General features: G+C 37.6%; 1 protein-coding gene across 2 annotated transcripts in view; it reads right to left on the bottom strand.

Moving 5' to 3' along the window:
• Positions 1-23,087, bottom strand: part of DNMBP (dynamin binding protein) — a 91,773-nt gene that overhangs the window by 54,650 nt on the left and 14,036 nt on the right. The window contains exons 1-3 of one of the 2 annotated variants that reach the window (XM_039871525.1): positions 15,353-15,408; positions 7,850-8,004; positions 6,015-6,137 (exon numbers count right to left, since the gene is read on the bottom strand). In XM_039871525.1, coding sequence (XP_039727459.1) covers positions 6,015-6,137; positions 7,850-8,004; positions 15,353-15,393 — 319 coding nt within the window. In that variant the 5' untranslated portion in view covers positions 15,394-15,408. Of the gene's footprint in view, positions 1-6,014; positions 6,138-7,849; positions 8,005-15,352; positions 15,409-23,087 lie in introns of those variants that run through there. The other variant, XM_039871526.1, reaches the window with a different exon arrangement.

The raw sequence follows: 23,087 nt of genomic DNA, 5'->3' as shown, positions 1-23,087 counted from the left end.
GAGAAATGTTAATATAAACAATATCCTCACAGTCTGTGCCACTAGATTACTTTATAAATGATAAACAGTATATTCATATCCACTATAGTCCTTTGAATAGATAGATCTAATTTCTCATGCTAAATTACATTCAGTATCAAATATAGAACAAAGAAAGCTGCAGGAAAAGGTTCTTTGCTGGAGGCATAAAGTGTGGGCAATAAACTCGTTTATTTTCTCAAGGCCTTTTTGAACCATTCTTACCCTGGAAATACATCACAATGAAATCTTAAAGGAATATTCTAGCAATCAGTGCTTTTGTTTTTGAAAATAGGCTATAGTTCCAATACTGGTGTTTCAGGTTATCTTCATAAAATAGAAGCTAAACAGTTAGCATCTGTCTTACTGTTGAAAAAGTTAAGGTAAAGAAAGGATAGAAAGACAGCGTTTGTTTCTGGAAAAAATGAAATTAAAGTTCAGTCTTAAAGGATTCACTTTAATTTAAAAAAATTATAGTTTTGCAATAAATTGTTTCATGACAAACTTTTAATGATTTGATTATGAACTATTCATTTTGTAGATTATCAGTTTTAATCTTATTTTAACTTAATTCTTACTCGACACCTAATCAACATTTTTTTTTTTTTTTTTAATGCCTATAGCATCTGGTATTCCTAGGTGGTCTCCCATCCAAGTACTAACCAGGCCCAACCCTGCTTAGCTTCTGAGATCAGAAGAGATCAGGCACACGACTTTACTTTCTTGAGTAGAAGTGATCGAGGAATACAGTGTAACTGGCCCAAGTAAAATAAGAGAGAACAAAGCACCTAGTAAAATCATAAAAGTCATTTTTCAGTCAAGCATATTTGAAAACTGGATTATCTTTTAGAGTATCAACTTATATGCTTTTGTTTTTTTTAAAAAACTAAGTCTGTCCTATCTTCCCACCAAGTGAATAACAGATTCCTTATTGTAGGTACCATTTCTCATTTGTATTTCAGGAGTCCGTACAATGCCTTTCACGTGGCAAGCATTCATTTTCCATCTGCTAATGATGACGATTCTTCAACTCCAACTCCCTAGTAAATGAATTTTATCTTCCCTCCAAAACTAGCTCTATGCTACTAACTTTCTTTTTTCTCTAATTTCTTCTTTCAAAATATTTATTCCATCTATTACTTGCTCTTTGCAACCACCCTATTCCAACTCCCATCATCTCTCTCTTATAAACCTTGCCCACAGACACTATCTCATCTAGTCTACCAAATGATTCATGCCTAAAATTAAAACTATACCAATTTTATCATATCCTTCCCTGTTCAAACTTTTATCATGAGGCACAAAGGCTTCTTCCTACTGCCAAAGGCTTCTTCTCTAATAATCCTATTTTTACTACCTGAAATATATAAAAAATAAGTTTGCTTTGGACACTCTCTTAAGATGTTTAGTTGCTAAGCTACCTAAAGGTATGTTTTCACCTCGGTGCAATTTGGCATTCATATTCCATCATAATCTCCTCTGACCCAAACTTATGTTTTCACCTCAGTGCAATTTGGCATTCATATTCCATCATAATCTCCTCTGACGCAAACCCCAGCTACACAATATTACCTCACTTATGAGACCCTCTTCTACACAAGGGAATTTTCATTGTCTCATTCAAGCCTCTCCACCTGAAACCTTAGCATGCTTTTCTAAAAAAAACCTTAGAAGCCCACATACATCTGGGCCATCTGCTGACTATTAAAGAAATTATTCCTTATATCACTAATTTGGACACTTATATCTTTATATACTAAATAGCACCTAACGTAAAATTTTGCACTTTAGGGGTAGGCACCCAATACATTTTCACTGATTTAATACTGTTTTGCTTAGATGTTCCTGAAAACTAGGGTCTTGGTCCTATATTTCTATTCTCATTTAATTTATGATTCGGTATTCACTGGTCAGAGCATGGGATCTTGAGAATTACAAGAGATATTTTTTCCCCACTAAATCTAAGGCAATTCCATCAGGACCACAGTGGGAACTCACTAGAGACACAGCTATTGTTCAAACACAAGAGACCTTTTGGTGAATCAGAAGAATAAAAGCGTGACATAACGCCCACACAACTGCCTTTGAAATGAACTGGACTTCTTAAACTGTAGAATTACAATATTTTCCTTGTTTTGCCAGATCTCCATGAAATCCTTTAAATAGGCCTTATTTTCCTATTTTCAGCTGGGTGACTGTTTTGAGAAGCTTTATTACCTAGCAGACTTTCATTCTGTTGGTTATTACTATATAATAAAATTGATTTTTTAAAAAAAAAATCACTATTTAAACATTGAAAAGTACTTTAGAGATAACTTTGTTCAACATCCTTATTTTATAGCGGTTACTGTATTTTTTTTTTTTTTTTTTTTGCACGAGTCTCTCATTTTCTTCAGAGAGTCATGCTATTCCCCTGGCATCCTAGGCGATTCCATAGGAATGGAGGCTACTCAGTGGTCATTTCCAGACTTCTGAAGCAACAACATGGGGAACTCCTGCAAGACAGTGTGACCAGATTTGGAGAACAGAAAAATAGGAAGTATGGTGACTCTTAGGCAGCCTGAGCCTTTCACTCATGCACAATTATTCCCAGTATCACACTGTTTGTTTCTTCTGGATGGATTTTTTAATTTAAATAAGAAATTCATTAGGAATAAGATGATAAGAACAAATGCAAAACTTCTTAGAATCTGAATATAACTGACTGTGGGAGTTAGGTCTCTCACTGAACCCTAATGCTCAGGGGACTGCGTGCTTTACGCAGACTGACCAGATATTGTGCTTAGGTTTCCATATGAGCCATATCAGAACCTTAATCCTGATATCTCACACATGACATTGCAAATTTATGACACAAGTGCTTTGACTGATAAATATAATTTTTTATTGGTCTTTTTTGGTGGTTGGAGAGGTAGCCTAGAAACACGAGGTTTAGGCAAGGGATAAGCATTCTGTGTTATGTAGGCAATTATTAATGATATATTATAACTCCTATTAATTATTTTTTCTCTCCTCTGTCTTTTCTTTGTCATATTCTCATTTTGTTGTTCTCTCTCTCTCTCTCGCTCTCTTTTTTTTCCCTCTCTTTTATGTTTTAAGACAGTCAGTGGCCCTGCCCACCTGCATCGATGCTTCTAAGAGATAACTTTACTGCTGAGTTTAAATATAACTCAAAATACAGGTAACAGTACAAAGCAAGTGGATAGCTTCGGGGGAAGGAGAAGGGTGACACCTGCTGGAAGAACCACTAGTGGTTCCGATTCCAGTTAGAATCTACTTGGGAAAATGTACATGCACACAAAACTTCACAAAATTTTTGGGAACCAAGGTCCCCTAAAGCACATCTATGAACTCCAGGAATCCCGGGTTAAGAATAATAAAAGTAGCTAATCTTTATTAAGTGTTTACCTTATGTCAGATGCTTTACATGTATAACCTCATCTAATCTTCCCAACTGCCCCAGGATAGGAATTATTAGCCTCATTTTAAAGATAAGGAAACTAAGGCCAAGAGAACTTAAGTAACAAGCCCAAAGTCACAGCTATTCAGTTGTGGAGTTGGCTTTAAACCTAGGGACATCAGGATCCTTATCCCCTAAGCTATATGGCCTTATCTGAATACATATATATCTACATATTTTATAAAATAATTTTATAATTAAAAATACATCATTTTTTTCTCTTATTAATCCCCATATTTCTGAAAGGCAAGTAAATAAAAATTAATTAAAGTTAGCATAGTAAAATAAAACAGATCTCAAACATGATCTCACATGCTTTTAAAGTTTCCAAATCCCGTCCTGACATATTAAATCACAAAAGTTTTAGGGAACAGGATTCACAGTACTAGAGCACAAGGATATAGGAATGTATACAACTCATGCTCTGAACCACTGATGTAGTAAGAAAAGATATTTTCAGTCTAAGAAGTAGAAAGGCCATTCCAAGCAGTACACCTGAAAATCAGGAAGCCTAGACTCGAGTCTTATAAACTCGATGTGCTTTCATTTTTTAATAATGTTGTTTCCAATTAGTAAAATTAATATCTGTTAGTGTGGACTGTCATGTACAGAAAACAAGAGAAATTAAAGTCATTTGTGTCTCCCACTCAGCTTCCCAGAAAAAGGCAGATTGCATAGGTACGCCTAACTTCCCCATCCTCAAACTGGAGGATACAGAGCCAAAAGAGATGAGAAAAGCGTACAGGGAAAGAGAGCTAAATAGTCAGTGCATTTACTGGGGAAGAGGACCAGATAAAACCACTGATGATTAGTACATCTCTGTCTAGTCTCTTTTCCTGTGTCCCCCTTGGGCTGTATCCCCTTCCTCTGGGCTCCACTAACATCTATAAGCTCATTAGGCTTCACTGGTTAAAAGCCGGTCAAGATAAGATCTACAGATTCCAGGACCCAGCCAGACTTTGCGTCAGCCTCATACAAGTGATTCACGCCAGGGTCTTCCTGAGAATCTAAAGTGGCCCTGGGATCCCTGAGGTAACTGCAAAGCACATTCAGGACACATTAGACTAGTCTTCCCAGGGAAGGCGTTCAGCACGAAATTCTCTTTTTAGTACCTAAGACTTGATTGATTACATGATATGTAAAAGCTACTTCCAGAAGCAATGCCCTCAAATTCCTCAAACGTTGTAGACATACTGCATATTCCCACTTAGTATATTCCCACACCCACTATTTGCTCCAGGAACCAGGTCTAGGAAAGGATCAGCCCGTGTCATCTACGTCCTCTGCACAGCTCCAGGGAAAACCCTTTCTCCACTCCCTCTGACCGGCCTGACGTGGAACACAGCCCTCCAATAGGACAGCTCTGAGTAGGGACAGATAAGGTTCCCTGCTACAATATCATGATTTAGTTCTATTTGCCTTTCTAACATGATTAGCAAGGAAGTACACAGAACAGAGCTAGAGGCTCAGTGTAAAGTCAAGTGTAAGAAACTCTCAAACCTGATTTTGAGATTAAGGTCAAAATCTAATATTCCTTTCTTCTCACTAAGGGTTAGGAAGGTTAGTGAGGTTCCTCCTCCTCCTTCCCCCTGCATATACACTCACACGTGCACACATTCACACTCGCTCTCTCACACACACATGTGCACGTTTTAAGAAATTAAGCCTATCCCTTCATTGCCATACTCAAAAGAGCAAGTACAATACTAATAACATACCCAATAAAATCTACCACTTTGATGACTATTCTGAGTCATCACAAAATTGCACTGATCATAAGCCAAGTTTGTGGAATACTACTGGTGTCTGTCTGTGCTTATGCAGAAATGTATGGACTTAATCAAGTACACTTGTTGAAGCGGTTTATAGTCCGTCTTTAGAGTGTCTATCGGAGTGCAAGAAGTGAGAAATACTTGGAATATCACCGAGACATGGCTATGACTACCTGTTTGAAACTGCCTCCTTTTAAACTGGTTCTGATAAGAACTTTAATAACAGTACCTAATGTAGAGTAGTAAAATGGGGCTATTTTACATGTCTCTTTCTGCACCACAGTTTCTGCCCTACTATTATGCATTAATAGTAATATTGTTAGCAAAGCAATATCGGTTTTTAAGAGAAAAAAATAAATGTAGTCTGACATGTGGCCACCGCATGGGGCAGTGGAAAAAGGATACTGGATTGGTAATCAGGTGATGTGACTTCACATTCTGAGGCCAAAACTTCTTATCTGCAGGTAACAATTCTTTAAATCTCATTTTCATTATTTATTAATGCAGTTAATAATACCCACATTGCTACCTCCAGGTCTGTGTTGAGGATCAAATGCTATAAATATGTTGGCAAGAAAACACTGTGGAAATTGTAAAATGCTGCCAAAGTATAAGGTATTGTCATTGTCAGCACTATCTTGGTATTGCTGAAGACTTTCTAGAGGTTAGCTACTTCTAAAAACTCCAAAAAATATCTAGTTGTCAAAATGGTCCAACTCCACCAATCTAATTTTAAATAGTCTACTCTTAGATGATGAACTTACCTCGATGGAGAGGAAGACTGCTCGATTCTTGGGATGTAAACTCACAGATGCAGACAAATAGTCTTTCTCCCTCTTTTAGACTGGGGATGGTCACAATTTCCACGAAACTACTGGGGAACTGTCCTGAAAATAAAAGCAAATATTTCCGATATTGAAATTTCTTTTTCTGTCTGTGTACCAGAACAAAAAACTTTTTTTCTGAGCCTGTTTATACACTCTGAATTAAAAATTTGCCAAGTAAGAACACAGAGAATGCAATTCAATCCAATAAGCATGTATTGGGTGTCACTCTATGCAAGGCACACTGCAGAGGGAAAAATGAGTAAGAAAGTCTTGGCCTTCGAAGATCTGAAAGTCTAGTGCAGACAAAATCTAGTTCAGACATAACCAATAATTCAATTCTGAAATCCAGTGTCACAACATAGATATGCAAATTGCTATGGAAGTTCAGAGAAGGTAGAGAATGGGTTAGGAAAAAAACTTTTAATTTTATGATAAAGATAGCATGAGTCTGAAGATAGGTAGGGTTTTAATAGGTAGTAGTAGAAAGACAGGGCCTATCTGTCGAAAAGGATCAGAAAGTTTGATTGATTCCAACTTCTAAATATGTCTTCTATCTGTCCACTTACCTCCAGACCCACTACTTTGGTCCGAGCCATCAGCATCTCTCACCTGGATTACTGTAACAACCTCCTATGCCACTTCCCTGTCTTCAGTTTTGTCCCTTCCTATCATCCTTTAATCTGTAACCATAAGCTTTATAAAAATCTGATAAAAATCTTAAAGCACTTAGTGGTTTCCTATTTCCATAACTCCTTACCATGGCATACTATGTCCTCCATGATCTAACTTCTGCTCATCTCCCGAGCACTATCTCCCCTTCCTCAACCTTCATACTTCATGCCATACTGAACTTTTCTCAGTCCCTCCATGTTCTCTCTTGCTCCAGGGCCTTTAGGCAAGCAATTCTCTCTGCCTGTCCTCTTTGCCTTGCTAACTCCTACTCATCATTTCTGTCTCCGCTGCGATATCATTTTTACTAGGAAATAATCAATTCTCTCCCAAATGTGGGTTAAGTGTGAATGGAGTCTGTTCTAAGAACAGTATAGCACACTCCAGCCCAGACATACATAAACATACATAAGTTAAGGACTGAATTTAACATAGGTGCACAGCGCAAACTTCCACTCTTCCTCAAGCTAATTAATGCAAGAAATTGGTGCTAAAGTATATTTAAAAGAATAGAAGAAAAGAAACCAAGTGCATAGAGAACAGGAAGTAGGTACATTTAGGGGAGAGGACAGCTTTAATAAACATGAGCCAACCATGGATATATGAAGAAGTGAACAGGATGCATCATGCTCCCTTGAATAGAATGAAAGAAAGGGTGGAAAAGTTCAAAGAAGCCAGCCAGAAAAAAATATAGTAGAGAGCACCTTATGTTCCATAAATCAGAGATAAAAGTTAGCGAAAAGCAATGGTAAACAACAGGGGGTTCTAAAAAGAGGAGTAATATGTATTTTCATAAGAAAAATAATGGTGTTGAATATAAAGGATAAAGACCTGGGAATGGACAGTAAAGAAGTGAACAGAAAATCGGGCTGGGGACAGCTGGAATCTAACCATCCCAACCTTTTGAAAGAACGAGTGAGGAGAGATGCAATGGTAACAGACATTCTCTCCTTGCTGGCAGAAACCACAGTAAATACTTACAGAAAACACAAAGAGATTCTGAAGTCTATTGACTCAGGCTCCCACTTAATCTTTATTTTTAATGTGGAAAGAAGAAAGGGCCTGTGGTCCATTTTATGTATAACGAATTATGAGCCTCTTACCTGTAACATCCTCTTTCTTTCCTAGAAGCCAAAATTCATCCACCACAGCCAACACCTCAATAATATCTCCCACAAAGAGAGGCAGTTCTTCTGATACGCTAGGGCAGAAGTCAAAGATAGCTCGAACCACTGAGCCAGGTTCCATATTTGGTAATCTGGAAAGAAAGGTTTAAAGAAATGGGCAATCATAAATATTTAAGTTACTGTAATACAGACCTATTGTTTGAAAATAATAAAGCTTAAGCTATATTTATAATGAAGTCAAAACTATTGACTTCAAACTGTCTTTTATTTCATTTAAAACAATAATTTCCTCATATACTTTTCATTTGATTCTCAAAGTCATTATGGACTTGAAAACGAAAAAGTGACTTACACCCCTGAGTGGTAGAAAAGATAGAAGTTGGGAAATATAGACTTTTCAATATGCCCGAAGAGGGCAATAAGGAAATGAACATTTTTCAAGTACCAGGCAACAGGGTAGTTTTTAAATATGGTATTTAAAAAGTAGGAATTTTAAATACGGCATTTGATTTATTCCGCATAACCATCTTTGAAATCAGGATACTGAGGCTCAGCAAGTTGGGAAACCTAATTTGTCCACATTCACAGAGTTCATAGCCACAGGGCCAGGATTCAGACAGAGGTCATTCTGGCTCTTACCTACTGAGACTGTGTCTGCAAAAAAAAATATGTAACGTGATGTGAAGAATAGCAGTAGGACCATACCTCAATGGCTGAGATTTCAAATGTACTGAAAAGTAAAAATCCATAAAAAGATGAGGTGTGTTTAAGCAACAGAAAGGGAGAAAATACAGAGTATGTGCCCACCTGCAAACAATCAGCTGTGGGTAGCTACGTTTCTCTCTAGGTCTTTTACAAGGAGCAGCTGAAGTTCTCTAGAGTATCTGGGCCCCAAGCCTATTTTTCTTTATTTATTTGTGTTCTTCATTTATCAAATATTCATTGGTGTTGGTAGATATGGGAGTTCTAACTTTTATCTCACATATAAATATAATTATTTCAAAAGGCACTAAGTGCCTAATTACAAAAAAAAAGATGATTATAACTCTGTTGAGTTTAAAATCTAAGAAAACAATGATGTGGACAAACATGTTAGGCCTATGATAAATATAGTTCGGTATATTAACACAGAGTGACAATAAGATTTTAATGAATCTTGCATAATATATATTTTGCATATTTTGCAACACAGTTAAATATTATATATTAGATTTGTACTGTTAAGTAAAAGGAGCATATCTTTGTGTTACCGGAACTTTTTTCTATAATGAGATGACTTGGGTGTACAGCGGAAGAGAGAAGTGGCTAGTAACATTCCCCACATCCTCTGCCTTCTCCTACCACATATTTTCTTTAAGTATTAAAAATAATCTAATTATAATCACACATGTACTATGTAATTCCCTCATTGAGTCCTCACAACAACCCCATCGTATATTATGGGTACCCGTTTTTTAGGAGAGGACACAGGCTCAGAGAGGTGACGTAATCTGCCCAAGGTCATACAGAAGTCAGAGATGAAACTGGGCAGCCAGATCTGTCTGTCTCCAGAGCCTTATCCAGGACATTGATGGTGTGAAAGCACGTGGGACAGGGCTGGTACAGTAGGTGCTCCATAAATGGCGGCAGTTACCACTAAACATCATTTCCACAATCAGCTACAAGCTCAAATCTGCGTCACTGATACAGTATCACCAGAGGATGTGCTACTTCAAGTATACAAGCACTACGGAATTTACCATTTCAACCTTCAAAACTTGGTTAACTTGGACCATGTTTAAAAACAGACATATTATGTACCTCCCTGCCTTCTTCAACAGAAGAGAAGACACTGCACATGATTTACTCTTTGGCTGATGGATGCAAGCTCATTATGAAGACCATAGTGACTGTACTGTGTTGTAATACATAATGCCAGCACTGTTTAACTTTTAGGTCTTTCTCTTTTGATGTCAGCCTTGCTTCTGCTATGAGTTTGTCTCCTCTGTCAACTTTCCACCCTCTTTCTAGATCGTTGTTTATAATCTGCTAGGGAAGGGAAACCACGCATACACTGCCAAAAATATTCAAAATTCCCAGATAAATAAAAAGTAAACAAGCTCTAAATGAGAGGCTACAAAGTCTTCTGCGGTGGTAAAATACATGTGTTAGTGCTAGAGTTTTTCAACAGTTATTTTTTATGTGCTCTGAGGCCCCGTTCTCAGTTTCTGGCTGTCTTCCAAAAGGCTGAAGTTGCCAGATGTCAGATTTCCACATAAGGGTGGTGTCATAAATATATTTTTCCTAAAACAAACATAATATTTTGCAAACCTCTTTGCCATCTATACGTTATTAGAACACCTCAAGACTAGGCCAATGTGGATATTATTTTCCTTCTACTACGTTTTCTCCAATTCCATTAGACTACATATATACCTCATTATCTAAAGTACCAAGTAAAGAATTCACATAAGCCCTGTAGGATGACTTAGAGAGCTACCCTTTTCACTGAGAAGTAACCTTTGCCATCTGAAAGAGTTAAAGCTTCTCCCTGAGAACCTTTTTGCTCTACCAGAAAATGACTCAGAAACAGAGGAGGGTCTGGCTCAAAAAATACTTTTACTGACTGACCTCCTACCCTATTGGAATGAGTATATAATTGCCAAGGAATACACACCCTGGAAGGGTGCTGAAGTCAGAGCCTGGCTAAATTACAGGATTCATACATGAGACCAGGAAGGAGATCTTAATGCCCTCTGTTTAGAGTGAAATATCATGGATTTCATCTCAGGCTTCTCTGCTCATAGTATACACTATGAAAAGCAACTATAATTGTTCCTATCTGTCTCAGTTTAGATGCCTGAACATATATTTTGAAACAATCCTAAATAGCTTACATAAGCTGTTCCATTAACTCCAGATGGAAGTAAAAAGAACTGCAGAGGAAATCAGAACACAGATGGGCTTGAAAGAAAGCAGAGGAAATAACTGCTTTTATGGCAAGATGTCAGGGACATCGGAAAAGTCTGCTGTGAAAACAACACCTTCTTCTCTTGCTGGTGAATGCCTACACTTTCACCTTTGGAGAGTCATTCTGCATTTGAAATATAAAGATCCTTAATTCTTCGAGCCCTTTTAACATGTAAAACTCTATAAGGAGAGAGACTTGGGGCTGTTTTTTTCACTGGTCTAGAGTAGTGCTCAACACATACAACACTCAAATATCTGATGAACAAATGATTTACTGAACTTTAGGAAAATATATGAAATCGTTCATATCAAAATCTCCATTTGCACTTATCTAAAACTAAACTATCTAGTCTCCACAAATAGTTTACCTTCCAGCTTGCATAACAGTGTCATAGGAATCTTCCAGATCAAACATTAAAATCTCAGCCTTCATCCTCTACTGCCCACAGACAGTAAGTACACTAATAGCAACAGCTACCATTCAAGAATCTATCACATGCCAGACAGTGAGCTAGGAGCTTGTATCATCACCATACCACAAGGTAGAGACCCAAGCCCTAGTGCCAGGGTGCCTGGGTTCAAATCCCAGCACTTCCACTGAGCAACACGCCTAACTCTCTAGCAAACAGCTAAGCCGGAACCTCAGTTCAGATCTGTTTGATTCCAATGCCCATGTTCTTTTTACTATCGACACTGCTTCTCTTATATCTCACTCATTACTCCTTCAAAATCTTCTAGGCTTCCATTTTCCTCTCTTTGGTTCTCCAATATCTTATTATGAAAATTTTCAAAGAGTGAAGTTGAAAGAATTTTATACCCGCAACCTAGATTCTACCATTAGCATCTTCCTGCAGTTACTTTATTACTTACCTACCTCTTTTTCCATTTATCGATCCATGTTATTTTTTGGTGCATTTCAAATATTTATTTTTATTTTATTTTCGATACATTTCAAAATAAACCACAGACATTTCCTTTCAGTACTCTGGCATACACACACACACACACACACACATATACACATACATACATATATATATATACACACACACACACATATACATAGATTTGTACTTTTAAGTAAATACACATACATACATACACACATACATATATATATATATATATGTATATCTTAACTAGAGTTTATTATTTGTTTATAGATTTTTTTGGAAGTTTCATTTCTCTCTCTTCTTGGTCAAAAGTATAGTTCTTTTCTCCCCACTAATCTGTCAGTGAACTTGGTAAATCTTTTAGACTGTTGATTTTTACATATTACTCAGTTGCTTAAGAATTTACAAGGCCTTCCTATTTTCTATTATTCATTCACATATTCGACAAATATTTATCAAGCCAAATGGAATCACATTGCTATACAAGCTAAAAATTTGGCTCTACTGAGTCAGCTAATCATTTGATGACCCTTTAACCCAGTATTCTTTAAATATTTATTCCCTAATCCTGTTGGTGGCTGATAGGAGCATTTACTCTCCTCTAGTGTCCTAAGCAACTGGCCTCCTATCTCAAAGTATCTACCCTACATAGGAAAAAGCAAAACCCTTCAGATAACATGACCACTGACCACTAACCTTAGAAGGAGATTCTTAGGCTTATATGAGGGAGGGAAGGTGGAAGGAGGAGAAGACAGCAGGGAGAGGAGGGAAGAGGAAGGGAGGGAGGAAGGGGAAGAGAAGGGGAGAGGGAGGGAGACAGATTCTTAAATCTGCAGTGACTTTTTTAGTACCTCACTTCTATGGACTACCTCTTAATCCAACTTCATTCCCATGATATACTAAGGAACAGTCAAGATATTGTGTGGGGGATAAGCTACAGTTCCTGTCCCCAGGAAGGTTAGCTTGGTTCCCACCATTTTCCCAAAACACATTCTGAGGATACTACTCATCGTGCTCCAAAATACAAGGCTAAAAATCATATTTCCCACTTGGAGGAGCATAAAATATACCAGTATATCAAAGACTGAAACAATCTAGCCAAGAATTCTTTTTAATCCAACTTTTCTAAACTTATCTGGTACAGCACATTTTTTCAGGTCAAACGTCAATTTTTTTAACCATCTCTCATGCCACTTATTCATTAAGTAGTCCTCAGTGCCGTCCTATCTAATCAAAATGCTCTCTGCTCCCATAAAGCACTTTCTGTCTAGAACTTGCTCCTTTGTTTATATGCTGTTTCTTTTATCTATGGTGGATTCTCCTGTCTTTCCACATATTTAAAGACTCCCCACTCTCTGCTTCCTCCAAATGATGCCCCTCTCTCCTGCTCACCCACCTGTCATGTCTCAGCTCCAACGGCTCTTGCTCTTATATTATCTTGTAGATTTGTGAGACACCAGACTGGGCATGAAAAAGGTAAAGCCATCAGAGCAAATGTATTAATATTCAGAAATAAAATAACACCTAAAAATGTATTTTATGCAACCCAAGAGTCCATTGACAGATGAATGGATAAACAACATGTGGTGTATACATACAGGACACTCTGACACATGCTACACAAAGATGAACCTTGAAGACATTATGCTAAGTCATAAAAAGAAATATGGTATGATTTCATATACATGAGGTATCAAGAGTAGTCAAGCTCATAGAAATAAAAAGTAGAATGGTGATTACCAGGGGATGGCAGGAGGCAGAAATGGATACAGTTTCAGTTTGAGAAGATGAAGAAGTTCCGAAGACTATGGTGACTATGGTGGCGATGGTTGTACAACAGTGTGAACGTACTTAATGCCACAGAACTGTGCACTTAAAATGGTAAAATGGTAGACTCTATGTTATATATATTTACCAAATAAAAAGGGTTTTTAAATGTATGTCATAAAATGTGAGAGAATGTGAAAGGCCTGAGAAACTTGAGTAGTTTTTAATAAGCAACATAGCTATAAGTCTAGATATAATTTACTAAAAAATCTTCCTTCTGACATCACAAACTATAAATTTTTAACCTTATAGATACTGATAGTAAAGAGCATAATAAGTCATTTCCAATGTAGTCTTTTGGGAAAAGATCATAACCTGGGACATGTGCTATATCTTCCATGTCCCCTCTAGGTCTGTCCTCCACCCTTCCCCACCCTGCTCTGCGCTTCATGAGGCTAATCCACAAGAACTACATCCAGGAGGTCCCTTGCCCCTGGCTTCCATTTGGGTTCAGCCAATGGGTGGCAGCAGTAGGAGATCTGAAGGTAAAGGGCCAGTGAGGTTGGGGTATTTATTCCCCTGGCTGCTTCCCCACTGGACTGTGAGTGGCTGTGTTGTTCTACTAAAGGCCACAGCTACCGTCAAAGGCCCCCTGCAAAACAGCTTTCTCTTGAGTCAGATAACCACCTGGTTCTCTGCCCCTTTGGGCCTGGGGTAGCTCTCCTGCCCATTCTATTCTAAGTAGGACATCCTCAAATTACTCAATTTGTGTGTGCCTTCTACAGTCTGCTGGGCCCCTCATGGATACATCTCCAAAAGGATTTTTAGGATTTATGAGAACTATGCATGGAAAAAATGGAGAGAATACAGGAAACTACAAAATTAGTTTCCTAAATGTACCATTCTAAATCCAGATGAGCGATAAGAGCTAGACATATAAATTTTGAAGGCTTTAAAAAATATTTAGAAATATATTGATGCCTGGGTTCCCCCACATCCACCTCCCCCCTCAAATTAGCCCCACTTTTGATGAATTTGGTGCATAGGACCCAAACTCTGAATTCTTATTTTGAAATTCTAAGCAATGTTTTACTACTTGGAAAGTAGGATACAAGGTGCTAGAGTTTTGAAAATTTACTATATTCTTTCAAAAAGCAATGGTGACGCCTTCTACTTTCTTCCTAATATTGCCCAGTTCATAGTATAAACCTAAATTCTAGACTTCCAGAACAAAATTTCTGAAGGGGTTTCCTTAACTGAAAAACAGCAGACTATGGTTTCTCCTTTCTTGTTTGCTCCTGCAAAGGGGGAGTGCTGGAGCAGCGCAGGTATATCGCTACCTGAGTAGAGCTTGAGGAAGAGGCTCTTCTTTGTGGGGACTCTTCAGTATAGGTGTCTTCAGTGGAATATGTATTCATGAGCATCTAGAAATTTTCTTATGTCCTGGAACTGAACTCTCCAGAAAATATTACCATTTGGGAATGGGAACGCATTTTTAAAATTTCAAGTCCTAAAAATGAGAATATTTAAGCCCAAAAGCAATTGCACAGTTCTCTTACTCTTGACAATACGGGGCTAAAATGAACAGTCTCTTTCCTTTGTGAAAGGATAAGAAGTATCAGAAAATGAAGTCTCATCTGTGTCAGGAAGGAAATGAGAAAAGCTAGGAAAACAGCATTTCCTCCTCTGGTTTATGTCACTGGAGTTCATTTTAGAGAGAAGGTCAGCAGCCATTGCCAGGTGATTACTCAGTCAACTAGCAATGGATGAAGAGGAAAAATAGAACCCTTCTTGATCATGGCGCTCCCCATGGGGCTGAGTAGCAGAGCCTGGGCCCATTTGCCCTCCTTCGACAGCATTTTCTGCCTACCTGCCATGTTCTCCTGATGGCAGCAGCACAGACTCACACATTGCACTTTGGTTAAGCAGGTTATGGAATGCTGGACTGTAAGAAAAAATGAAAAGCCTGTCCTGACTTACGTGAGGTGATCAGAGAAACAAGGGTAGCAAAGGAATCTGCTATCATATACTGTCTTACAATTTATATGAGATTTTGCTTCATTCGAGCATCCCAAGTTGGAAGGCAATAGCTTCAGCAGATGGAACAAGATATAGATCAGAGTTTGTGCCAGTTGTGGAAGGGTCCGTCAGTCCTTTTCAGGATTTAAACTGAACAACTCTCATCTAAAACATCCTAATACATATATTTATTTAAGCAAGTTTTAGAATTGACTCTTAAGATATAGCTATTTTAACTAACTTAAAGATTCTACCCTCACCTCCCACCCCCCATATTAAGCTAATGTTTTTCTTCTTTTTAAGCTACTTTTTAAAAATTTGCTTATAAATCTCTGTATCGATTTTGTCTTTTCAACAAAGTTGCGCTAGTGTAGGGAGGTCCCAGGATTAAGGTCTCAGAACCTACCAAATTTGAGGAAATGTACACTAAAGAAACATTTTCAAACAGGTTAACCTAAGAGTTCCTTAAGTTCTCTCTCAGGTTCACAAATTTTATGCATGAATCTCAATTATGGGAGGAAATTTAAGAATTTCTGACTCATAACTAAATGCATTGGACATGTCTAAGCTAAAAAATTTAGTGACACATTAAAACTGACGGCTCCAATACGCTGTGTATGTAATAAATGCCCAGATAATACATAAGATAGTAGTTGCAGAACTGCTGATAAAACCATAAAATGAAAGCTTCAGGGTGAGGCTGCAGATAGCAAGAACAAACATGTGAAAACAGGCAGAGTTTAGGAGAGTTTCCAGGAAAGGCTAAGAAAATTTATTAACCCAAGTGTTAATAAATGCACAGAGATCTGCAAGGTAGACATCTTGTTTCTTTTCCTTATCTGTTTTAAGTACAAGCTGGTTTTTCTGCTAAAGAAGATTTTAAAAGACATGAGAAGTCTCTCTACTCTTCAAACTATCTTAAAGTATTTTTGGTACTTTAGATAAATCTGGAAAGGAATTCAGAAAACTAAAGATTCAGAGGAAGAAAAATAAGGAGGAAAAAAACCTGTAATTGGAGTTTAAAATAACTACATTCTCAGGGTGGGTGATTTAGATCATTTTAAGAGCACCGACATCCAAGCATCATGGAAAAAAGGGACCAGCAGCTTTATACAAACAAATGCCAAAAATTAAAACTTGCCATGTATAGAACCAGAAGAGGCCACTATACTTAGCAGAAAAATGTATATGGAATCTTCTTGTAGTTTCTATTCAGAGTTACGCCAAGACAAAGCAAACCCAACAAACAGCGGATTCCTCAGATGGCAACGATGAGGATTTAATGTCTTAAATCAGGATGTTCACATTTAAAATTCAACAGTGGAAAGGTTCCCCTGACATAAAAGAGATCTCTGACAGAAGAGAGGCGACAATATGATGTAAAGGAAATAATATATCTATATGGAAACCTGTGTATCTGGGAGTGAATCGTTACAAATAGCAGCTAGGATAAGATAAAGGGAGAAGAACTAGGCGAGAGATTTGTATTACAGACTGCTGTAATAGAGAACAAAGGTGATATTTTAACAGGAGTACAAAATTGCTATAGAAACTAACAGTCATGTCTGGAAGGTGATATAAGCTAGAATATTAATTCCCTAACAAACAGCAAATGCGTGTAATCATAGGCCAATTAATTGTGTCCTCGAGACTGCAGAGTCTTCTGCTGGGTCATCTAGGCAGCTAGCACATCTGATAACTGGGATTCCTGCCAGGGTAACAGAGGTCATAGTTCAGGACTTTGCTCCAATTCCACATACTGTTTTGTTCTGATTTCTTTTTTTTTTTTAATCGTGAATAGGTGTTGAATTTTATGCTTTTTCTACATCTACGGAGATAAGCATTTTTTTTTTCTCCTTTATTCTGTTAATGTGGTAAATTACATTGATTTTCAAATGTTAAATCAACCTTGCATTCCTGGAACCCTACTTGCTTAGGATATGTTATTCTTTTTATAGTGGACATTTCGATTTGCTACTACTTTGTTGAAGATTTTATACCTACCTTCCTAAGGGACACTAGTCTATAGTCTTTTCTTTAAATGTCCTTGTCAAATTTGTGTATAAGGATTAAACGAGCCTCATAAAATGAATTAGGAAGTGTTTCTTCCTCCTATTTTCTGAAAGTCTGTAAGACTGGTATTATTTCATCCTTAAATATTTGCTAGAAATCATCAGTGAAATAATATAAGCCTGGAGTACTTCAAGAAAAGGTTTTTAATTAAAAATTCAATACTTTTATCAGATACAGGGCTATCTAAATTTTCTATTTTTCCTTGTCTCAGTTTTGGCAAATTGTATTTTTCAAGAAATTTGTCCATTTAATCCAAGCTTAAATTTGCTGGCATAAAGTTGTTTAAAATACTCCTTTATTAATCTTTTAACATCTGTATGATCTATAATAATATGGAAAATTTGTATTTTCTCTCCTATTTTTCTTAGTCTTGCTAGGGGGTTATTAATTTTGTTACTCTTATACAAGGACCAACTTTTGGCTTTATTAAATGTGTCTACATTTATTAAATGTGTTTGTTTTCTATTTCACTGATTTCTTCTATTATTTTTGTTATTTCCCTCCTTCAATTTTAGGTTTAATTTTTCTCCTTCCTGTGAATATTTAGATAACATATTTTAAACCCTTCTTCTTTTCTAATATTAGCATCTAAAGTTATAAATTTCCCTCTAAACAATGCTTTAGCTGCATCTCAGATTCTGATGCAGTGCTTTCTCTTTAATTAAACTAAAAATAGTCTCTAATTTCCCACATGATTTCCTTTTTTAACTTTGGTTTATTTAGAAATATGTTATTTACTTTGCAAATATTCCAAATATTCAGAGATCTTCCTGTTATTAATTTCCAGTTTAATTCTGCTCTGGTCAGAAAACATATAACTTGTATTATTTTAATTATTTGAAATTTATTGAGATGTTTTGTGGCCCAGCATCTGAACTATCTTAGTGAGTGTCTATGTGCACTTGAAAAGAATGTACATTCTGCAATTGTCGAGAACAGTGTTCCATAAATATCAGTTAGGTTAAGGTGATTGATGGCATCATTCAGATCATATTATATCCTTGTTGACTTTTTAACCTATGTCAATACTGAGAAAGGAATGTCAAATCTCTAACTCTTATAGGGATTTGTCCGTTTCTCCCTTTAATTCTGTCAGTTTTTGCTTCATGCACGTTGGAATCTATGTTATTAGGTTAAACACACATATAGAATTTTTATGTCATCTTGATGAATTAACCCTTTTATCATAATAAATGTCCTTCTTTATCTCTAGTAAAGCTCTTTACCTTGAAGCCTACTTTTTCTGACATTAATACAGCCAGAGTAGCTTTTTGGCTTACTGTTGGCATGGTCTTTTTCTATTTTTGTTTTTACTTTCAACATATCAACATCTTCATATTTACAACATCTCTTTTTTTATATAGTGGACATATAACATTGTGTAAGTTGAAGGTGTACAACATGATGATTTGATATACTTCTCTATTGTAAAATGATTACCACAATAAGGTTAGTGAACACATTTATACCTCACATAATTATATATTTTTTGGTGGTAAGAATATTTAAAATCGAATTCTCTTAGCAACTTTCACGTGTATATATAACTGTATTGTAAACTACAGTCACCAAGCTGTACATCAGATCCCCAGAACTTATTTACCTTATAACTGAAAGTTTGTATCCTTTGACCAACATCTCCTCATTTCTCTTTATCTTTGGTTTTCAGCAGGTGATTACAATGTGCTTAGGCGTATTTTTCTTTTTCCTTTTTTTTTTTACCCTAAAAGAATTTCTTTAATTGCTTTCCCCACCCCGCCCAGCTTTACTGAAACATAATAGACAATTAGTTACTCATATTTACATTGTACAATTCAATAAGTTTTTTCAATTATAGTTGGCATACAATAATATACCAGTTTCAGTTGTATGGCAGTGATCAGAAATCTACATAACTCGCAAAGCGATCACCCCACTAAATCTAGTACTCCCTCTTCCCCCTTACACATTACATCATTAACCATCTTCCCTATGCTACACTCTACATCTCCATGTCTATTCTGCAACTATCCATTTGTACCTCTTAATCCCTTTGCCTATTTTTTTCCGCCCCCCCAACTCCGCTCCCTTCTAGCAGCCCTCAAAATATTCTCTGTATCTTTGAGTTTATTTCTGCTTTTGTTGTTGTTGTTTTGTTCTTTAGATTCCACATGTACATGAAATCAAGTGATATTTGTCTTCTCTATCCAACCCATTTCCTTCAGCGCAATATTCTCCAGATCCATCAAGGCAATATCTTTTTCTATCCTCTTCCTTTTAGTCTGTGTGTGTCTTTTAATCCGAAGTGAGTCTCTTGTAGGCAGCATATGTAGGGGTCTTGTTTTCTTATTCATTCAGTCACTCTCTCTTTTGGTTGGAACACTTCATTTTTTTCCATTGGAGGTACTTGTTAATAGGAATGTAGTTATTACCATTCTTTATTCATGTTTTTGAGACATGTTTTTTCTTCTTAAAGAAGTCCCTCCAACATTTCCTGTAATACTGGCTTGGTGGTGATAAATGCCTTTAGCTAACTTTTGTCTGGGAAGTTCTTTATCTGTCCTTCGACTCTAAATGATAGCGTTGCTGGACAAAGTACTCTTGGTTGTAAATCCTGGATTTTCATCACGTCGAATATTTTGTGCCAAACCCTTCTGTCCTGAATAGTTTCTTCTGAGAAATCAGTTGCCAGTCTTATGGGTGCTCCCTTGTAGATAAGCAACTGCTTTTCTCTTGCTGCTTTTAAGGTTCTCTTTGTATTTAACCTTTGGCATTTTAATTATGATGTGTCTTGGTGTGGGCCTCTTTGGGTTCGTCTTTTTTGGGGACTCTCTGAGCTTCCTGGGGTTGTATGTCTATTTCCTTCACCACGTAAGAGAAGTTTTCTGTCATTATTTCTTCAAATAGCTCTTCAATATCTTGTTTTCCTTCAGGTACCCCTGCGACATGGATATTTTTACATTTAATAGTCTCTCATAGGCTCCTTAAATTATTATAGTCTTGGCTTCTTTTTTATTGCCATCCTGATCCTGATTGAATGTCCTTGGCTTCCCCATACTCAATATCGGCAGTTTGATCCTTTTCTTTATCCATTCTGTTTATTCCCTCTAACATACTCTTTATCTCAGATAATGTATTCTTCATTTCTGACTGGTTCCCTTTCCGAATTTCCATTTCCATTTTTATGTTTGTTATCTCTTTGTTAAAGTTCTCACTGAATTAAACTATACTTCCCCTAAGTTCATCGAGCATCTTTATAACCACTCTTTTGGACTCTGCATGTTAGATTACTTGACTCCATTATTCCTTGATCTCTGTTCTGTTCTCTCATATGGTTTCTGCTTCTTTGTCTTCCCATTTTGGCTGCCTTTCTGTGTTTGTTTCTATGTACTAAGCAAAGCTCCTAAGTCTCTGTGTAGTAGGTGTCCAATGGCGCAGTCCTGAGGGTTTCAGCTGCAGGCCAAATTTAACCCAAGCCTATGCACTTCTGGGGCCACCTGTTAAGATTCAGCAAGCAATCTACAGATGCTGTGCTTATAGTTGCCTCAAGAAACCATGCCAAAACCGAGGCCAGCTGCCACTAGAGTCTTGGCGCTGCTCAGCAAGGAATACCTGACTTGCTGAGGATACACATGGATGTGGCTTGAGTGAGGCCAGGAGTTGGGATAGGCGGAGTTTCAAGAATCCTCTGGGCTGAGTGACCTCTGTTATCCAGTTTGATGACATCTCAGCGGCTCTGAGTCTGCACATTGGGAGAGGGGAAGGGTCAACTGAGGAACAACGGATACCACTGGCACTTCTGATCCTTGCCTTCGGCCCTCACTCCAACAACTCATTGTCCCCGTGTAAGTCCCTAGAGCCCCCTGAGCAGCTGACCCAGTGTTGATGCTCAGAGAGAGCAGGTCCATGACTGCAAAAGTATGTTTGTGGACACGGCCCCTTTAAGAGGTGTCTGCAGCTTCCGCTGCTATGGCTTCTGCTCCACTCTGCTGCTAGGGACCAGGCAGCCTTCTGTCTTCCGTTGCAGGATAATTAATTATTTCTCTCCCTAGTTGTAGTGCTTCTGTTCATCTAGATCCCAGGCAACTTTCCTCACTGCTTGCTCTGTGTTTGTCACAACTTTGATTTGGTCGCAAGAGAGATGAACAAAGCCTCTAATCATCTACGCCATTTTTTTTTCCCAGTCTAGGTGTAGTTTTCTTCATATTTACACGCTATTTGAAGTTCACTGAGTTTTCTGGATCCGTGGGCTGATGCTTTTTACTAAATTTGGGGGAGTTTTGGACATTATTTCTTCAAATACTATTTCTTCCTCTCTTTATAGGACTCCAGTTAGACATGTTAAACTACTTGATTTTGTCTCACAGTTACTACAGCTTTGTTCTCCTCTGCCCCCAACTCTTTTCTCTCTGTTTTTCAGTTTAGATAACTTCTATTTATCTGTCTTCTAGTTCACTGGCCCCTTTCTTTTGCAGTGTCTCTCCTGCTCTGTTAAGGCCATCTAGTTAATCATTTTTTCAGCTATGATACTTTTCAGCCCTAGAATTTCCATTTGGCTCTTTTTATTCCATTTCTCTGCTAATCTATTCATTCATTATGTTCATCTCTTCTTTTAAATATCTGAACATATTTACATTAGCTGTTTTAAATTCCTCGTGTCCTTAATCCATCACTTGGGCCAGCACATCATGTGTTGTATCTTTTCCCCTACAGTATGGGTCATATATCTGTTTATCTGTCGTATTTTCACTTCTTTGTATTCTAGTAATTTTTACTGTATGTTAACATGTGGATAATGTGTTGTACACAGTCTGAATTATATTAGTTCCTTTAATGCGTCTTGAATTTTGGTTTGACAAGCAATTAAACTACTGGAAGATCCTCTTGATCCTGTTAGGATTGGTTCTATACCATTTAGGTGGGTCTATTTTGGCTTTGCCCTTAGTCTTGAGGTATGGCCTTTATTCTAGGATGTTATCACTCCTAAAGCTGTCCTATCGAGGTCTCGAATGAATGCCTCAAGTGCCCATGAAGGTCTCTCACTCCGGCTGGACTAGAACTCCAACGTTTCTTAGCACTGTGCACCCTCAGGTTTCTTTGTTCCGCTCTTAGCCCCACAGCAGCCACTCTGTGTGAGACCTCACAGTCTAGCCCTGTGCATGCTTGGCCCAACCCGTGGCCAAAGATTTGAGGTAACTCCCCAAACAAATTCCTGTCCCTCTACACATTTACTATTCCTCTCCTCCTTACCCTGGCCTACAAATCTCTGCCATCTTAGTAGCCCCAAACTCTAATCTCGGCCTCCTCAATTCAGTGAGACCATTGCTCTCACTTGAACTCCATCTCTCTAGGCTGTAGTTGGGAAAGTGCCTCCAGGCAAAGAGCCAGAGTGACTATGGGACTCACCTGGTATTTCTTTTCTCTCCAGGATCACAGCCCTGTGCTGCCTGTTGCTCGGTGCCTGAAAACAGTTGCCTCACATATTTTCCCCAGTTTCATAGTGGTTTACACTGAGAGTATAAGTCTGATACCAG

Source organism: Pteropus medius, unplaced genomic scaffold (assembly GCF_902729225.1).
Source record: "Pteropus medius unplaced genomic scaffold, Ma_sr-lr_union100, whole genome shotgun sequence".
NCBI classification, from domain to species: domain Eukaryota; kingdom Metazoa; phylum Chordata; class Mammalia; order Chiroptera; family Pteropodidae; genus Pteropus; species Pteropus medius.
This window is presented reverse-complemented; position numbering and strand designations above follow the sequence as displayed.